General features: G+C 32.5%; 2 protein-coding genes across 3 annotated transcripts in view; one reads left to right on the top strand and one right to left on the bottom strand.

The window, feature by feature from the left end:
* The window catches only part of LOC138317424 (D(2) dopamine receptor-like), a 45,249-nt gene extending 38,040 nt beyond the window's left edge, over nucleotides 1-7,209 (top strand). The window contains exons 2-4 of the mRNA XM_069259084.1: nucleotides 1,470-1,579; nucleotides 1,843-2,786; nucleotides 3,192-7,209. Of these exons, the coding sequence (XP_069115185.1) occupies nucleotides 1,470-1,579; nucleotides 1,843-2,786; nucleotides 3,192-3,418 (1,281 nt within the window). The 3' untranslated portion in view covers nucleotides 3,419-7,209. The remainder of the gene's footprint in view (nucleotides 1-1,469; nucleotides 1,580-1,842; nucleotides 2,787-3,191) is intronic.
* A 126-nt stretch (nucleotides 7,210-7,335) lies between these two features.
* LOC138317425 (carbohydrate sulfotransferase 1-like) lies at nucleotides 7,336-15,507 on the bottom strand. Of its 2 annotated transcripts, none has more exons than XM_069259085.1 (5): nucleotides 14,735-15,507; nucleotides 13,213-13,306; nucleotides 12,591-12,924; nucleotides 10,512-10,867; nucleotides 7,336-10,224 (listed from the first exon to the last, which is right to left on the bottom strand). In XM_069259085.1, exons 1-5 carry the CDS (start codon nucleotides 14,750-14,752, stop codon nucleotides 9,797-9,799), a joined length of 1,230 nt encoding a protein of 409 aa, XP_069115186.1. In that variant the 5' UTR covers nucleotides 14,753-15,507; the 3' UTR covers nucleotides 7,336-9,796. The 2 variants fall into 2 exon arrangements, with proteins under 2 accessions (XP_069115186.1, XP_069115187.1); XM_069259086.1 differs by having other exon boundaries at nucleotides 14,744-15,503.
* Nucleotides 15,508-18,366: the final 2,859 nt, after the last annotated feature.

Below are 18,366 nucleotides of genomic sequence, written 5' to 3'. Positions count from 1 at the left end.
GAATACCACAGAAATCAATACACGCCCTTATTTATAATACATAAAAACATCTTCGCTCAGTTCACATATCATTTTGATTGAAATCTATTAGAAAAGATATTTGAAAACTGTATTGACATAGTTCAATTACCTGTTTGAAATGTTTGCAATGATTCCACAATATTACTCAAAAGAAAACATACGGGTTTGATAGTAGGCCTATACGATCAGCGGTGGAAAGGTTTTGATAAACCAAATAGATAGTTCCATTACCGATATGATTGATGTGCTGAATTACTATAATATCCATAATCACAACAATTTTGTAAAAGCAATCAATCACATGTTGGCGATTATTTTTATCAACGTTGCCATATTATTTTTTGTATTATGAATGGTTTAAGATTTATCTTTACAAAAACGCTCAGTGATACAAAGCGATTACGACTATTAACCGACATATTATATAAACGATATTCAAATTTGCCTTTTAGCACATCATATCAAACAATCGATTAATAAAATATTGAGTAGTTTCATACAATCCATAAAATCAACCTGTAAAACCATTACGTAATACAATGGATTATTTTAATCTAGATAAACAATGAATTGCTTGATTAGGAGATAAAGAGACTCTATACAGCAAATGATGTTGAAGATAGTCGGGTATGGTGAACGGTCGGTGCTAACACTTGGTTCAAATTCAATAGAAGAAACATGACTTTCGCGCCATGTCCGTAGTCTCTGTTGGTATGCTTCATTAAGATAGCACTACAAAAAAGATTCCACTAGACAAAACACGAACATGCCGCAGCCTCCAAAAAAGCAGAAATTTACATATTGCATATAGTTGGACATTAAATGACCTTAGGTGTTAGTATAACGTAAATAAACACCCAACCAACTAACGCCGCACTAAACAAACAATTAATTTAAAATATCTTTACCTGATTACGTTATGTATGGCATGGACATATTCAATGATTTTATTCCAAACCTCCAGACAGAAGTAAATGGTCTGCAATTGAATGATCTTTATTATATTTTCTGATGGAGTGGGATGCGCTGTTTTGTCTTGTGTTTGATAAAACACAAATTCAACGACAAGCAATACCTACCGAGTAGGATAGATCCAGCATAAGAAAAAACGAAGTATGTTCTGTCATACTGGTTTATGAATCATAAATTGATCGAATTTCGTGCAGTGTTTACAAATAGTATTTGCGACAAAAAATGCAATATGTTTTCAGAAGTATGGCAGGCTTTCAATGGGCAATTAGTGAATGATCTTTTTATTAACTTATCTATTAAAGGGAAAGGTTTGTGGCAGATTTACTGTTCATTACTGGGTATAAAACGCGGGCAAAAATATAATTAAAACAATGGTCATACACACGTTATAATATCATTGTTTACCAAATGCTACTTCGCTTTTTGATACCAGTAAGTTGTGTCATTATTTAAAAAGGTATCTTTGTATTTTACAGGTCGTTCAAATTTGGTTGCTTAGCGACCCCTTGTGTGACGCATGGGTTGCCTCTGACGTCATGGCTTGTACAGCATCCATTCTTAATCTCACAGCCATAAGTGTTGACAGGTATGATACGTCAATCTTTACAATGTACATTTAGCATAAATACTGCAATCAAATCATTATGTTCTTATAATCCAGTATTTGTAGTTAGACGAAATGTGTATAGACGTAATAGAACATCAGCCCGTTGCTTATTATTTTACATGGATATCAATTTATATCAAAACTCAAAACTGTCCAAATATACAAAATTCACTTAACATTGTTAGGTAAATACGTTTATTGAAAAAAACTATATCTTATCAACCTATTTTTATTTCTTTCAGATTTATAGCCGTGACACAACCCATAAAATATGCGAAACACAAAAATTCCAAACGTGTGTTTGTGACGTTAGCTTTGTGTTGGATTATATCTGTGGCCATAGCAGCACCCATAGCGTTAGGTGTGAATTACTCAGAATTACGGAAGCCAGGATATTGCGCGTTCTTTAATGCGGATTTTCTCATATATTCGTCAATGGGCTCTTTCTATATCCCGTCATTAATTATGATATTCCTATACTGGAGGATATACCGCGTACTACACCTGCGAACACGTGCACAGGCGAGATCAAAGAAAGCTCGTCAAATGAAACACGAAACGTCATCTACCAATGTTATAGCTAATCCCGCGACAGTGACCGCTATTAAAGTTGAACCGACCGTTACTACCGGTCTGGCCAAAAGTGTGGACAATGGTAAGCTCGCCAGTTATAATACAAACGACAAAAACAACCAAGCCAAATTGTCAATACCAGTGGAAACGGAGGAGGTATCAGTGACAAATGTGGGGACAAACACCGATTCACAATCAAGTGAAAGATTCAACGAAGATGAGGTGTCAAAAACGCCTGTTAGTGACGGTGAAATCGATATAGACGATGACAACGGCGATGAAAAGGGTAGTGGAGCACTTATTGTGAATCGCGTAGCCGTACGGGAAGTAGAGGTGCAAATCGGCGGAAACGGAAATGGTACTTGTAATACAACTTTGTGTACAGAAAATGAGACAAAGTTCGGAACCCCGATACAGAGAGTGGTTATTGACCAAGTTAGTGAGGAGAATGTTTGTATACGATCGCCAGGCAGAAAGGGCCTTCCCCATCGAAGGAAGGAAAAGAAAGGAGGAGCTAAATTTAACTTCCATATGCGCACGAGCCGAAAACGAAAAGAAAAATCATCATCAAAACGAGAAAAGAAAGCAACAAAAACATTAGCTATTGTATTAGGTGAGTTTTACAGCTGCATTGTAATTGACGCATTTTAATAATTTTGATGGAAATATATTAATAAATGTATTAGGTGAGTTTTACAGCTGCATTGTAATTGACGCATTTTAATAATTTTGATGGAAATATATTAATAAAACCATTTCGAAAATCATGTTAAATTCCAATAATTTGCTTCTGTTTCTCCAAAACATGGTTCATCATTTTTCAAACACTCAAAATGAAATTTGCTAAACGTCATTGTCATTGTTATAATAGGTGTTTAACATATATCAAAATGTATTAGAGCTGACACAATATTTGTTTTTCGCCAAAAAAGCAATAAATAAATAAATAAATAAATAAAAACAGAATAATTAATCAAGACAAATAAAAACAAATGTATGGTTTGCTTTTTCTTTGCAGGTGTGTTCCTGTTCTGCTGGGTGCCGTTCTTTACTATAAATATAATCAATGCTATATGTATCCGATATGAACTGTTTAGTAGTCCTATGTGTAACATAGACAACTTCCTGTTTAGTTCCTTTGTTTGGCTAGGTTATATAAATAGCTTCCTCAACCCAGTAATCTATACAATTTTCAACCCGGAGTTTCGGAAAGCGTTCCGGAAAATCCTAACGGAGAGATGCTAGCGAAAAATGTCAAACATAGAATATTGAATAAATGTGTTCGAGAGTACTGAAAGAGAATAAGTGACATGCATCGCTTGTGTTAAGAGTGTGTGAAGCGAAACAAAATATAGTGTTTATATGTAATTTAGAATTATATGTTTTATGTCCATAATATCACGTGATGTCATCAGGTTGATTACGTCATCAATAAGGTCTACAAATGCAAACACCGACTTTGATCAATTTGTTAAGTAGTAAGATTTATGTTTGCCAAATCAACTCGTTGTTTCTGTTCAGATTCCCTCGTACAGTAACAATAAAATGTTTTCATATACATAAATATTCATCATGACTGAATGTGCGTCATCACTTATGCTCTAAAACATCCTGATCATTGGCTTAATTTAAGACAGAGATTGTAATTTATATTTTTATCAAAGTCAAAACAACAACTTTAAATGATTAATTTTATTATAGAAGTTTGTTGATACACCTGTAAACACAGCTGATATTTTATAGAAAGTGTTCCTTTGAAACTATATACATTATACAATATCACTAATTATAAGTTGTGATCAAAAACAAGCCATAATAGATAGTAGCATCACGAGCTCTTAAGATATAACTCGCAAAGAGCAGGTTGTTTTCATGTAAAACAAAACAAACCTATGGTATGACCATCGTAACATTTGTATAAATATCGATTATCGATATAGCATGTGGATTTTTGCCATGGTAAATATATTTCATTTTATATCCAAAAATATTGTAATCAGCCTAATAAAATAGCTTAATAGTCGTTGCTTAAACAAAGATTTAGAATACAAATCTGTATTACCTCAAATCTCGATATTAAAATATTTAGTATATACAAATTGTGACAACAATTGCTGTTAAGAAAGTGATGGTCTGGGTCATTATTTATGATGTCAGGTAATATCAATATTATTATTTGATGTAAATCAGTAAAGCGATGATAATCATCAAAGTCAATGTCATAGATAACACTTTTACTATTCGGTACAGTTACCTAGTAACATTTTACGGTTTTGTTGACTAAATGCATATCTATATATCTGTTCATAAAACGTTAATTTTGTTTTGAATTAAAATGTTCTGATGATAATGTATGGATTTATGAGATTGAAGTGTGTATTAAACAGATTAATGCTATACTGTAATGTTAAAAGACTTCATACTAAGACTGGAATGTGAAGGAGATCATTGGGTTTTTCCCAGTAGATGTGAATATAAAAGCAATACTTACGTATATTAATGCTTCATATCGCAGTTAAAAAAATATGTTAACATTGATGTGACTTTACTCAGTGACTTCACATAAAAGGGTTATTTATTATAATTCAACATAAATATGTCATGTTTGTGGACTCGTCAAAAGGAAAAACCTCCCTTGACTGGTGATCTCATGAAATATGTGGTAGAAACACAATACATATATAAATCGAAGTGTAAAATAACTGTCAATCTAAATATAATATTCAAAATGTAGTATCTATCAGGAAAATAGTTTAGTTCTTGGCATATGAATAGTTGTTATAGAATTCGCAGGTTGTCAAATATACATGTATACATATATCATGAATACTGTTTTATCTCAAATAAACATATCTTAAACTGTGATATGACGTTTAAAATTCGTCCTTCAATTTTAGTTAGCAATCGCTGTATTTCAGAACAAACATTGCTAAGAAATATCTCTTACCGCCTTTTAATATTGAAAAGTATTAACAAAAATAAGTTTCTTTTTCTTTTTGTTTAATTGAGACTTGTCTAAATAAAGTCACAAAATATGATGATCCTGTAACTATTACGCTATTGTAGGTCATTTCATTTCAATCAATTGTTCACGTAATATGTACCATAATGGCGAAATGTAAACCTATTCTATACATAAATTGAAGTTTACAAGTTTATCTTCCCGTGCAAACAAAGACATTTTTTTAATTAAAAAACAACAACGGAATTCACATATTCTCGTAAATAAGAAACTGTTGGTTTTGTTGAGCATCTTATTTTGACATCAAAATCTGCTTATCTTCGTACGTGCACGGCTGTGAGAAAGCAGCATAAAGATGTCTTCTTGGTCGTTAAACTCTGCACAACCTCTTGTGTTATTTTTGTTTTGGTGCAACATCAGTTTAGACTCAGCTAGGTCCCGGATCGAGTTTAATTAGGGATTTCTGTTGAATCTAAACCGTACGATAATCAGTTCCGGTGTTGTAAACCTTACATGTAAACATGTGCACCTAAACTGTAAATAATACTATGTATAAAGAGATAAGAATTGTAGACAATGCAAGTAAGATTTTAAATAAATTTGAGTTATTGTTAATCTGTCGATTTGAAAGGTGAGCGTTTTGTTCTTCAATATAAAACACGTTAGCTTTGATTCTTGTTTACGGTTTTATGCGATGCTACAAAATTTGGCATGGATACACGATTGGGATTTTTAGTAATCGGGATATTTCCCTATATATAAATCATTTGATATTTTGTTTTTATAAAACAACGTCGCTTTCGCTGAGAAAAAAATAACGTAACTCTTACAAATGCGTGACGTTGAACTCGATACCTATCCGCGAGAGCCGATAGATCTGTAACATAGAAGTCTAGATACATTTAACAAGGGTTTGATTATTGTTCAAACATGTCATAAAATATGTTTAGAAAAATACATATTCGAATCGCATTTTCTATGGAAGTATATAACTTTTCTTGTTCATATTAAAGTGAGAACTAAAAAGAATAAAAATAAATATGACATTGATCATGTTCAACCTAGGATTCAATTAAATAATCTATAAAAAAATATGTTTACTTTTAAACAGACAAAAGTGTGGTAAACAATCAGTTGCGTTATTTGATTAAACTATGAACATAATTTTCTTTTTTTTCCCTTTTGTAAATGACAAAACAAAATAGAATTATAAATACAAACGGGTTTTATATTGTCTTCAAAACAATAAATAAAATAAATACTTGGTAAATCACATTTGAGAGACACAATATAATAGCATGTGAATTGAAATCCGATTGAATACTTGGAAAAATTATAAAAAAAAACAATGTAGAAATAAAGGTTGTGATATTGGCTTTACTATTATACCATCCTAACACACACATCTGATTAACATCAATTTGTGTAATATGCTTCGCTATTTCTGCAAATATGTATAATATACACTTAAAAGAAATATGCTCGAATTAAAACTAATTTTCACGATTTCAGAAAGTGACACATTTCTTATTTGAATAATTTATGTTTAACAGAATATATTTCATCAAACATGAATAAATCGGAACAGTTCATGTATAGTAATTCTTTTTAGCATATGTAAAAGAGATATAAGGTATTAGACCATAGACTGTACATGTGCGTCAAACCGACATTGCTTACTTTGAAAAATGAATATGATAATCTCTCATATATGTTTCATGTCAAAAAAGTGTTTGCTTAAAACACATTTTGTATGTAGGATCAGACATGTACGTAGGATCAGACATGTATGTAGAATCAGACATGTATGTTGCCAATGAGCGTAATTGGATGAGTTAATATATGATAATATCCATTTAAGGGTGGTTTCAATTAGACATTGTTAATGAATTAAAATGTGTGATATTATGGATTATGTTGTTAAGCCATTAATTACATTGTCATTTCTATATAGTTATCTTGTGTGCCAGTATACATTGTTTACATAATGGTAGACAATATATAAGATATATTATATATGATGTATATAAATCGCCGGTATACAGAGACACAATAAAAGAGCACTTAACGTAAACGGTTGTTTGGTGTTTGTTATTGTACTATTTTTAGATTAATGTATTACAATCACACACAAATAAAACCACTAAACAATAATTAATAATTATAAAAAACAAACAAACAAAACAAGAAAAAAACCATAAAAAGTACGAAAAATCTTTATTTCCGAGATTTTAAGTCAAGTTATGTTTAGGTCATATTTTTATTCTAAAACAAAGACCCACTTTTACCAAATGATAGAGTTTATACCTTGATGACGATAACAATTAGGTTTGTAATAAAGACCATTTGTAATATCGAGAAATCTCGATCTAGTGTTGCGCACTCCATTTGTGTAAAAAAGCCGACAGGAAGACCAGTTTGTATAACCCTTGATCTCAGCATTGTTTGTTACACGCTAGTAGATTTGCAAGAATAATTCAAACTTCACAGTAGTCATCTTGTTTTAACCAGTTTAAAAAGACTACTGGTCATTTTTCTATCAATTTCAAACAAACATAAATTCGCTATATCAATATGAAATAAAAGCTATTTTTGTATAAATGAATGCGATCATGTTATGCCCATTGCAGCGGTAACACAACATTTAGTCCATACATTTTGTATGTTTGTTTCAGTGCAGGAAGTATATTGACACATCGTTATAAACAGTTATATGTTAAAATATATCAGTTAATTCGAAATATAATCTGTACGATATGATATTGAAATGAAACCTACATCACAATTAACAAAAAAATTTGCTTAACAGACAAGAACATTGACGTAACATAAAAACGGGTCACAAGAGATAATCTGGAACTGTCTGCACTGCCAACTGACAGATAATTAATAATAAGAAAACATAAACTGAAAAATAATACATTTTCGTCTGGCCTGTCATACACTAACTGTCATATTTGATTTATTTTTCTTTTCAAAAACAATTAAGTACCGGATGAGCATTCACTCATTAAAAAATTCCTTTAATCCAATTGATGCATTGAAGAGACATGAAATACATATTAAGCATTTATGAACATCACTCGATTACAATTTTATTTATAAACACCATTATTCTGTGGAATATTGTGTATACCTTGTCATTTTACATGGATATTGTAAGAGTAAACATAATTGTGAGCCAATCAATTTGATATAAGCAACAATCAATGTTGTCTACCTAATAACATCAAAACTATAATTACATTATGAAACTGTAATTGACAAAGACATTAGATATCAAAACAAGTTTCCGGATAATTGATAAAGACAAAAGACGAGACCCTCACACTTGCATCTAAAAATGATTAATGACATCATATATAAGTAAACAAGTGCGGCTTTCGTCTGCCCTTGATTATATACAATATACACGTATGCCATAATGGTTGAAAACAACAATTGAAGACTTCGAAAACAGAAACGATAAAAAAGTAGTAATAAACGACATGAACTTGGATTCTTTCGACTGCTATGACCTTGCCCGAGTAAAGATTTCAGCTGACATACGATACCGATTTAGGCTTTTTGCAATTTATATAATTTTATATGTTATAGATTTATAGCATATGTACATGTTTTTAATAACTTCTTAATTGAATATTTCTTCTTATTATGACGATTGTCATTTTAGGACTAGTTAGACTGATATTCGTCATACTTCTTTCACTACAACTAACGCGCCTCAGGCATCTTCGGGTGGGAATGATGGAAAAAGATAGACAACTCTACCATTTACTTTAATGTCATCTCCATTCTTATCACAGACACGATTCAATTGACTTGTCACTCGGTATTCACATCATATGTTGAGAAACAAATGATAACAAAACCTTAAAAAGAGATTACTCTTCATTTTAGGAACTTATGTTTTTTAAATAGCTATCTTTTGCCATTAAATATCATAGCCTTTTATTGACCCTGTGATAATATTGAAGTATTAAATATTAAAGCAAAACGTAATCTTACAATATAACAAACTATTTCAAGAAGTACATGCTTACTGATTATGAAAACCTGATAAAGCAAAGACTTATGGTAACATTTATGGCAATCAAGCTTCCTGTCAACGTTTTTTAGTTCAGGCCAGATGACTTAATATGTTTACATTTAAAATGTTTAAATAAGAGTTACTCCCCTTCTAACACATGTCATACCTGTGTGGTCGGTCTGTTTATCTAACAAAGTAACAAAACTATTTTATTTGTAAGGGCATTCCCTCGATTAAGTTGTAAAAGTATATAAAAAAATTTGTTCCGCTCGTAACAGAGCAATCTTATTAACAGAACATTATATTCACAAGATATGTGTTTATGTATTTTAGCGATTACTAATACGTGATATGATAATCCAAGACAATAACACAGTTGGAAACCAATAAAACAATTATGGACCTGAGTTGATTACCTTCACAAATCTTCTAGTTTCGGACAAAAATTTAAACGTGAATGGAAATATGTTTTTTATAGCATACCATCTGTATTTATGATAATTCACAACCTTAAACCTTGATTAGGAGTCCAAAGATGACAATGATACGTATTTCCGTTGCCATATTTTTAGTCGAATTAAATGTAGCAATTTTGCAACCCAACGATCCGATACATAGACGATCATTTCAGTCAGTTATATTCCATCATCATTGGGCGATAAAAATAGTTTGTTATTTTGTACAGAGTACTACAACTTTTATCAATGATGCTAATTATGTTTCCAGTGAGTTGTGTCTTCCAGAGGTTGGCGTTCTTTGACGAGTTACTACTTTCCAGACATAGTCCGGTATATGGCGAACATTTAGGTTCATGCCCAGCACTAGTGAGTGTGTAGATATGGTAACGGATACTCTCTGTGAACGTCAGGTCGTGGTGTCTATATAATGTCTCTGACGTCTCCAGTGGTCGGAGTGCAAGGTTTTCGTAATATAAAGTGTCGACTCTGTTAGGGAACTTCCAACTATAGCGCCACGTGGTGTTTATATTGTGTATCATAGAGCGGCACTCTAATCTCGCCTTCTTTTGGCTGTTCATGGTAATATTAATGCCAAACTTACCTAGAAAATAGAAATATTAACAACATCAACTGTTTCTGGACAGTAATGTATAAAGGACCGGCCGTAAAATACCATGATTCATAGATTACGGAACTCGTCATGAAACAAGAATCACAAGGACAAAGGCACTTACGTGAAACCAGGGATATCAGGAAATATAGATATTTGATAATACATTTAAACATGAAATAAATCCATGTCCTGGATTTATAGAACAAAATCAACCTAAATTTCAGAAACATATAAATCAGAAAGTACAGTTTTAGATTTAAATGGTGGCGACTTACTTTTGGAGAAAAGCACTGCCCTAGGGTCCCGCATCAGGTGAAGTATATGTAAGTTAGGGTATTTCACCATCAGACTCTCCAGATGTGCCATGGACAACCTCACAGTTTTTATCACAATAAAACCTGAGGACCTACATGCCTTCTCGAGTAGGGGCAGACATCTGGTCAAAGATTGTTCTGTATCTCCACTGCTGTTGGACTGTCTGTCTACGCAGGATAAAAAGGGGACATATTTATGGCTCATCAGGTGCATTCCATCTATCAGCATCCTGTGGTCCAAAGACTGGAAGTCACATGTCATATAGGCCTCGATTATTGCTAGGGATCGCGATATGAAATTAGCGTGGTTAATCATCCTGTAAAATGGAAGAAACAGAAAAATAATTATAATATTATAACAGTATGTGATAGTATAACTATTGGTTACATGCACATCATCATGCTCGTCGAAAAGGCTAAATAATATAATACATTTGCAAACAACGTTAGAAATTAACTAGGAAAGAGTGATTCTGCCTCCATACAATTGTTTTTACCCAGTTATGATAATACTAACTAGTTAGAAACGGAGACACCTATTGTAATAATAGGAGGTCACATCACTTACTTTAAACTAAATTTAATGAAATAAAAAATGAGAACGTGGAAATAAAATGGAAACAAAATTTAAAATAAAATGTTTTCGTAATCTCACACATTATTCGATACCATAAATAGTGTCTTCCAAGTTCCCATATAATGTCACTATTGATACTCAATATAAGTAGATCATTTCTTCAAAAAGTAAATACCATGATAGTATTGTAGGTTACTTAGGTCTATACCGACTTAAGATGTAACCGAATTAGCTCTCATTCGGTAGGTATCCCATGTGAAGTCATTATTTTGAGAATTCAGCTAACGTCCGTCCTTGTTTCCCGAAATATATGATGTTACGCTTGCAAACACATGACGTTACGATCAACACATTGTACCGAAATAATGTAATAAACAAGTATGAAATTTGTGTAGAAACACAGGCAAAATAACAAGAGTTTAGAGAAGTGAAAATATTTGGGTAAGTGTTTATTAACATAAAGTATATTTTATATTGAATTAAGTTTAGATTAAGAAAGCTATCTGGTTTAAAACAAAATTACCGGTATAACCCGCTAACAATCGCAACTATCTGCGAAATGAAATATCTACAGCAGAATTCCAATGAATACATACATGTATCATACTTGTACGAAAATACAATTACATAGCTAATATTGATATTTAATATTGAAAATGCATTATAAACTAGACACTAGTTGCTAGGGACACAAGGAAACCAGTAATTGACATTGTGATATAAATACGAAAAGCCTCCGCCTCCTTGTCGATGATATCAGATAACAATGATACTTCAAGGTGCTGTCATACCAATAACGAGTCAACAACATCTGTGCCTCAGTAATCAATGTACAGGTCAGGCTGGTGTTCCGCAATGATTATATGATTGGATTTCAGTATAAATAAGACGATACAAAATCTGTACAACCTAACACTAACTTTAATGAATGCATATATTGTATGCATAGCTTAAACGCAGACTGAATACAGCAAGTTTATTGATCCAAAGCAGAAAACAGTTTTATTTCTCGACAAGCGCATTTATTTCTGTTTTTAGATTACATGTATGTCTAAAATGAAACTGATTATTTTGTTTTACTCGAATAACAGGTATGCTTGTTTTAGTCTACTCCTACATTGACAACAAAGTATGGAGGCGAAAGAATCACAATATGTATACACTTTTATACTTATTTAATATCAAAAACTTTTTAAAAATTTTGATCTAAGGTCAAAGTATACATTGAAGCTGCCATAATAAGAAATCATGCCCCATTTAAGATTTTTCCATGCGTGAAATCGTTTTACTACATGATATCACCAAGGAGACGAAGGTTTAACAATTGAAAAACAGCAGCGAAAGCAATTCCTCAAGTCCCATGTTAAAATATAACATCGCATAAAGGACTACATTAATAAGACATGTCATTCTTCCTGTTCGATGCCTAATTACTACATTAGTATGACAAACAGAATACTGACACTTTGTCTCCCTTCAAGAGCCTCATTGACGGTATTTTGTTGGCTAACATATACTCCAAGGCGTGAAGCGGCTCAAACACATAGAAAGATTGATCCGCGTGCTGCATGATGTCGCCGGTCAAGGACGAGCCACTTCTTGGATGAGACAGAATTATCAGTTGACGGACACTGGTCAAAGGCACGTGTTGATGACGTTTTTGTGTTGGTGTTACGTATAATTCTTGGAGAGCTCGTGATGCTTTCATGTAATGCTGGCGGCCTAGTGGTCCTGTCACGTGATCTTGTCGGAATCCAGCCACTATCACGTGATCATAATTTATGGCTGGAGGTGGTGCTAGAACAAGGGCGTTGATATCAAATTAAATACTATAACAAATTGACTTATATTTACAGATAATACAAAAGAAGTATAATTTCTCTATTAACGTGTTCAGACGATACGATATGCAATCCTTAAATGAAACGATATTTATATTAATTCTGTCGGTATGGAAATTTGATAAGTAATCATAACGGAAAACAAAGCGGTGGTTGGTTGATTCAACGTCCTAACGAACTCTACTTCCAAACCCGATTAAGTTTTTTCTTTACTTTTTATTTACTGATCTCAAACTCAGCATACCTATTTCGAATTGTAAACGGAGCAAGAGTAAAACGTAGATGATGATTCCTCCGATGACGGAAAGTTTGCACCATCTACATACCATCCGGGGAATCTGAATTCAAATAATACACATAACATCTCAGATATAGATATAGAGGTTCTGGGACTTCTCCCTACATAATCATATACTACATGTATTTGTGAAATTGTTATTCGTTTTTACATATGGAGGCGAAATCCGGACGGGATATTTCTGTTTACCGAGGCAGTCGTGACGTCATATTTCGATTATAAAGCAATTATTACTTTTGACTTCAGAAATGTGTCTCACGATAACTATAACATTTAGGCATTCAACGTCTTTTAGTTTGCATTCATAGCGCTTCATGTTGAATTTGCATCTGTCCAGTTGTCATTCATATTGGCTAATGCACATGTTATTAAGAAAAGACAATTACATTTTACTTTTCAACTACAGTATAATATATTTGGTTTGGCCATTTTGACCATAAAAGTCATTTTTTGAAATGTTTTCTTATTAATAGCGATGAAGCTCAACACGTTTATTTCGACTGTTCTTGGTCAGCAAAATATCGAATAGCGTAAATAATACCAAAGGAGAACATCAAAAAATGTGTATATAAATTATGTCCGATTAGATTATTCAGCGGCATTGCATAAATACAACTTAATAGATAAAATGAAATAAATAAATCAAAGAATAAATATATGAAGCGGACGAACATATCGGCTTTTAGAATAAGCTTTCCGATGCAAGGTATTCACCTATGGATCTACAGTTGTATGTTTTGTTGAATGTGAGTTAGTATTGAAAATAATCTATGCATGAAAAGGACATCATAAAATGGCATAACCCGAAAAATATATAATACTTATTAATTGATTATTATTTTTGATAACTTACAAGCCAATAACCATACAATACCATTTTTGAAGTCAGGATAAAATTGATCTTTATGACGCTTGTTATGACATTCATGAGTAGATTTTTGCCACAAAGGGTATAACAGAAAGAACCTTTTTTATATTTTATTATCATTAAAAACAATCTTTATTTTTTGCATAAAACTTATTTACAAATACATGGGAGATAAACACATATATGACAGGACATATACATTACCTTTCTATCACACAAAACAACCCATAAAACACAACATAGCATGCTCAGTCAGTATGTAAAAAATGATTTATTTCGGTGAAAATGATTTTATGAAATACGAATTCACAGAAATAATCCTTAATCCATTAAAATGGTCAATGTCAAAATGTCAGGTAAAATAAAAATATGTTTTCTTCTGAGATAGGACAGCCATCATATCCGATACAAGAAAAACTACATTTTTTCTATCAGATAATTATATAATTAACCTTTATTTTTATAGCCTATATAAACACGGTTTGTTCAAATCTAAGACGTGAATAGAAATTCATATAACAAAAACATATCATATAATTATGTTTGTCAAAAACCATACCGTTAAAGGAATTAAAATGTGTAGGAAAATTTGAAACTTACAGTACTTACCGCCATCATGGGAGTCTACCACCGTCCCGCTATACCAAAGGTGACACATCGGTAGTCATGCAACCGATGATGAGATATCCAATAAAATAGGCGGCTGCATCACTGCCGACAGTCGGGTAGAACCAAAAACAGTTGCAACTTACACACTTCTACAAATATAGCTGAAGTACAATAAAATGCCCTTTAGTGACGTAAATTTAGACAAAGGCGGAGGAATAGACTGTAGTCTTCTATGATCATGTCTGGTGCTGCAAAACTTCCACTATCTTCTCCGGATGTTCAGTCGGACTAGGAGGCCTTCCATGTCAGTCACACCGAAGACTAGAGGACATCCTGAATCACTCATTCAGCACAGATCTATAATGGCAGACTAGAGCCATATGGTGTCTTGTAACCACTTTACATCAATACAGTTTTCCAGTGATGTATTTATCTCTGTAGCAAAGGATACCTGCCGGCGATATCGCTGTGACAGTTGTATAAGCTTGTATTTTTTACGTTAATAACTCAAGTATTGTTGCTAACAATGTAATATATATTTTAATCCATACAGCCAGTACGAATCTAGAATGTTCATTATTTAAGCACACGCTAGTGTATATAGAAGATTAACTAACAATTGTAGCTCCTTACAAATTCTGCTTCGTCTCATTACGTCTGACAGATTGTGGGAAATTGAGGGTACATTCTGAATGCACATCTTAATGAAGCATGTGTGTCTGAAAAATGGGTTAGTCGGGAAGTTCATGGTTGTGTATAATGCAATTTGTTTGAACATCTTTCTGCACTTTTGCGTGTCGAGCACAAACATACACCTGCTTCTGCTTTTATGATTGGAAGATGATTTTTCTTCCAGTTTTGATATTTTGGCACCTTTTGGTCTAAAATGTTAGGGTATCATGTCCTTTGAAAAATATTTTGACCTAATGTAAAATGATTGATACCTGCGGTTTGCACTTCGAGCTCTGTATTTGACGGGTTATTTGTCTATTATCAGAAATAGTGTGTCTACGACATTATGTTTCACTTGAATAACACTATGAAGCCAATAAATAACCATTACATACGGAGATCCTGAACAGATCATAGCTGTTGATTGAACAGTAAACAAACTTGACCTTTATTAAAGATTAGTGTTTTAGTAATAGTAAACACTCAGAAACGTCATCTTTGTTGTTGTAAAATCATCAATAGGGTTATATTATACCACAAGCTATCTCCAAGCTGTTCCTTATGCGTAGAGATATCGACCGTAGCTGCGTCTGCATACTTACAACAACAATAGACACGTTATCTATTTAACATCTGTAATAAGATATTGTTGTAAACCCGTTATGAATTTTAAAGATGACCTCGTCTCCTAATTCGTTTCGCACAATGGACGTAATCCTTAAACAGCATATAACTTATTTTCTTAAATCGATTCCCGCCCATTGTTTCATGAAGATAAAGGGATGAATCACGGCAGTTCTGCTGATAGGAATGTCATTGATCGAATGCGTAAATTATAAAGACAATATAGATTTGATAAACTCGAAATTTAAGAAACAAAATTTAAAGCAAAATATTTTTACCTATTTTAACTCTTCAAAATGACGAAAATATTTATCATTGTTACATTTTTACGATTAAACGTTCTTTGTTCATACTTACAAATGTACATTCTACCTCAAAGGAGACATGGTTTAAATGTTACCACTCTTAAAATAACCGTTCTTTAAATGTTACCTTAGTAATACAATACACTGGGACAGACAAATTGAAATATCAAGTTGGCTATTCCATTCAAATAATGTTTGCCATGGGTAGACTTCTATACAGATCAAGATGATTTGTCATCTGTTTCTTTCATTAGAAGTGAACTGTATATTACGTTATAACTGCAGGAAACATCACCGCACAACATATTGACAATCTTATTGTGATTCTAGACTCAATTTGGAGAACCAAAGATAGTCCGTGTACCCGAAATATACTTCTAAGATAATTTATAAGTATTCTTTTGCAATAATAATCAAGTTATTAGAACATGACCCTAGTATGAAGATTCAAAATGTGATGGAATGTGTTAGGTGTAATAGATCAACATACAACATCTACATCTTTTTATTACATTTTTCACAGGAAATATAAGGAGGTTTCCATGTGAACATAAAACGATATACTTCACTTCACTCTAGTATAATGATTTTTTTATGATCATACTGATCTGGCATTCTGATTGGTCGATTCTTGTTTTCATACCATTATGAAAAATAAAAATACGAGAATTGCGCGAAATCTGGACGTTATCGTGACATCACAATAGAAACATCGACGTTGCGTGTTGATTTGGAAAAATAATCCCATAGAAAATCAATGGAATAGTAAGCGTAAGTATAATTCATTTTATCAAGTCGTGTGGAAAAATTAATTATAAGCATTGATGTCACTATTTTTTTTTCTAAATTTCATCGGGTTATGAAATAAATTTTGTTTGTATGAATCCGTGTAGCATTGACATATAACTGGTATTCCTCAAGAAACGAGGGATATCCTCCAATTACAATTTGTCTCATTCAATCCAACTGATTCCAGTGATTTCAGCAATGTACTATTTCTGCATTTGACACTAGTGTAATATGACCTGAAGCGATTTTCATCGGCTGGTACATTAATTTATTGTGACGTCATGACAGAAACAATATAATGACGTCAGGAAAAATGACGTGATGCCATGATTTCGTGGACGGCGGGACAAAATGACGACCACCGCTAGAATTTCGCAATATTTTCACGTGAGATTATTCGAAATAAAGGTTGTTGTATTATGTAATAAAAAAGTTGTTTTTTTTTTTTGTGTTCATTTCATATGAACTTTTATGAAACTCGTCTCGAAATTTCTTTATCTCGCCATAAAGATTCGTTACATAAAAACACTCATTTTATATATAATATACTTTAACCACATTTCTTCGCGTTCGATTTACTTTCGCAAATTTCGAGCTGAATGTAAAATTGCGAAAGATTATCTCCGCGAATTAACATTTTTATTTTTCTAAATTGATATTAATCTTCATTCAATTTTTAAATCCGCGAATCGTGTTTGAAATGGAAATCGAGAAATTGGAAAGCCGCGAAAGAAAGTTGTTTTACAGTATACAAAAGTAATCAGGTACAGAAAGATCCTACCGACAAATACCACAATTAGTAGTTTCGTACATGTACATTCCATGACAACATATCTTGCATTGAATAGTCATCTATCTGCTGGTCAATTGAACGTCTTCACCACTCATCTCACAAAATCGAGTTATTTCCCTTACTCCGAAGGTTTCATGTTACTTAGAAAAACTGTTATATTCATTGACTAGACCACACAAATGGTATCATTGGGTGTTATAGAAGTGTAATATCAAAGACACATCGGCCGCGACTATACCGCGGACAACGAGAACAATGTTGGCCATAAAAAGTTGTGTGCATTTAACAAACTAAAATATGTGGAAAATGACGAAAAGCAATTAATGTGCTTGTTTAATACTTTTATTATACCTAGATATTCAAATATGTTTTTTTTGTTTATTTGATTATTATAAGGCCCTATTAACAGCCTGGGTTTATGTAAGGACGGCCTCCCATGT

Source organism: Argopecten irradians, chromosome 3 (assembly GCF_041381155.1).
Source record: "Argopecten irradians isolate NY chromosome 3, Ai_NY, whole genome shotgun sequence".
Taxonomy (NCBI): domain Eukaryota; kingdom Metazoa; phylum Mollusca; class Bivalvia; order Pectinida; family Pectinidae; genus Argopecten; species Argopecten irradians.
The sequence above is the reverse complement of the archived record's forward strand: the minus strand, read 5'-3'. Positions and strand labels throughout refer to the sequence as shown.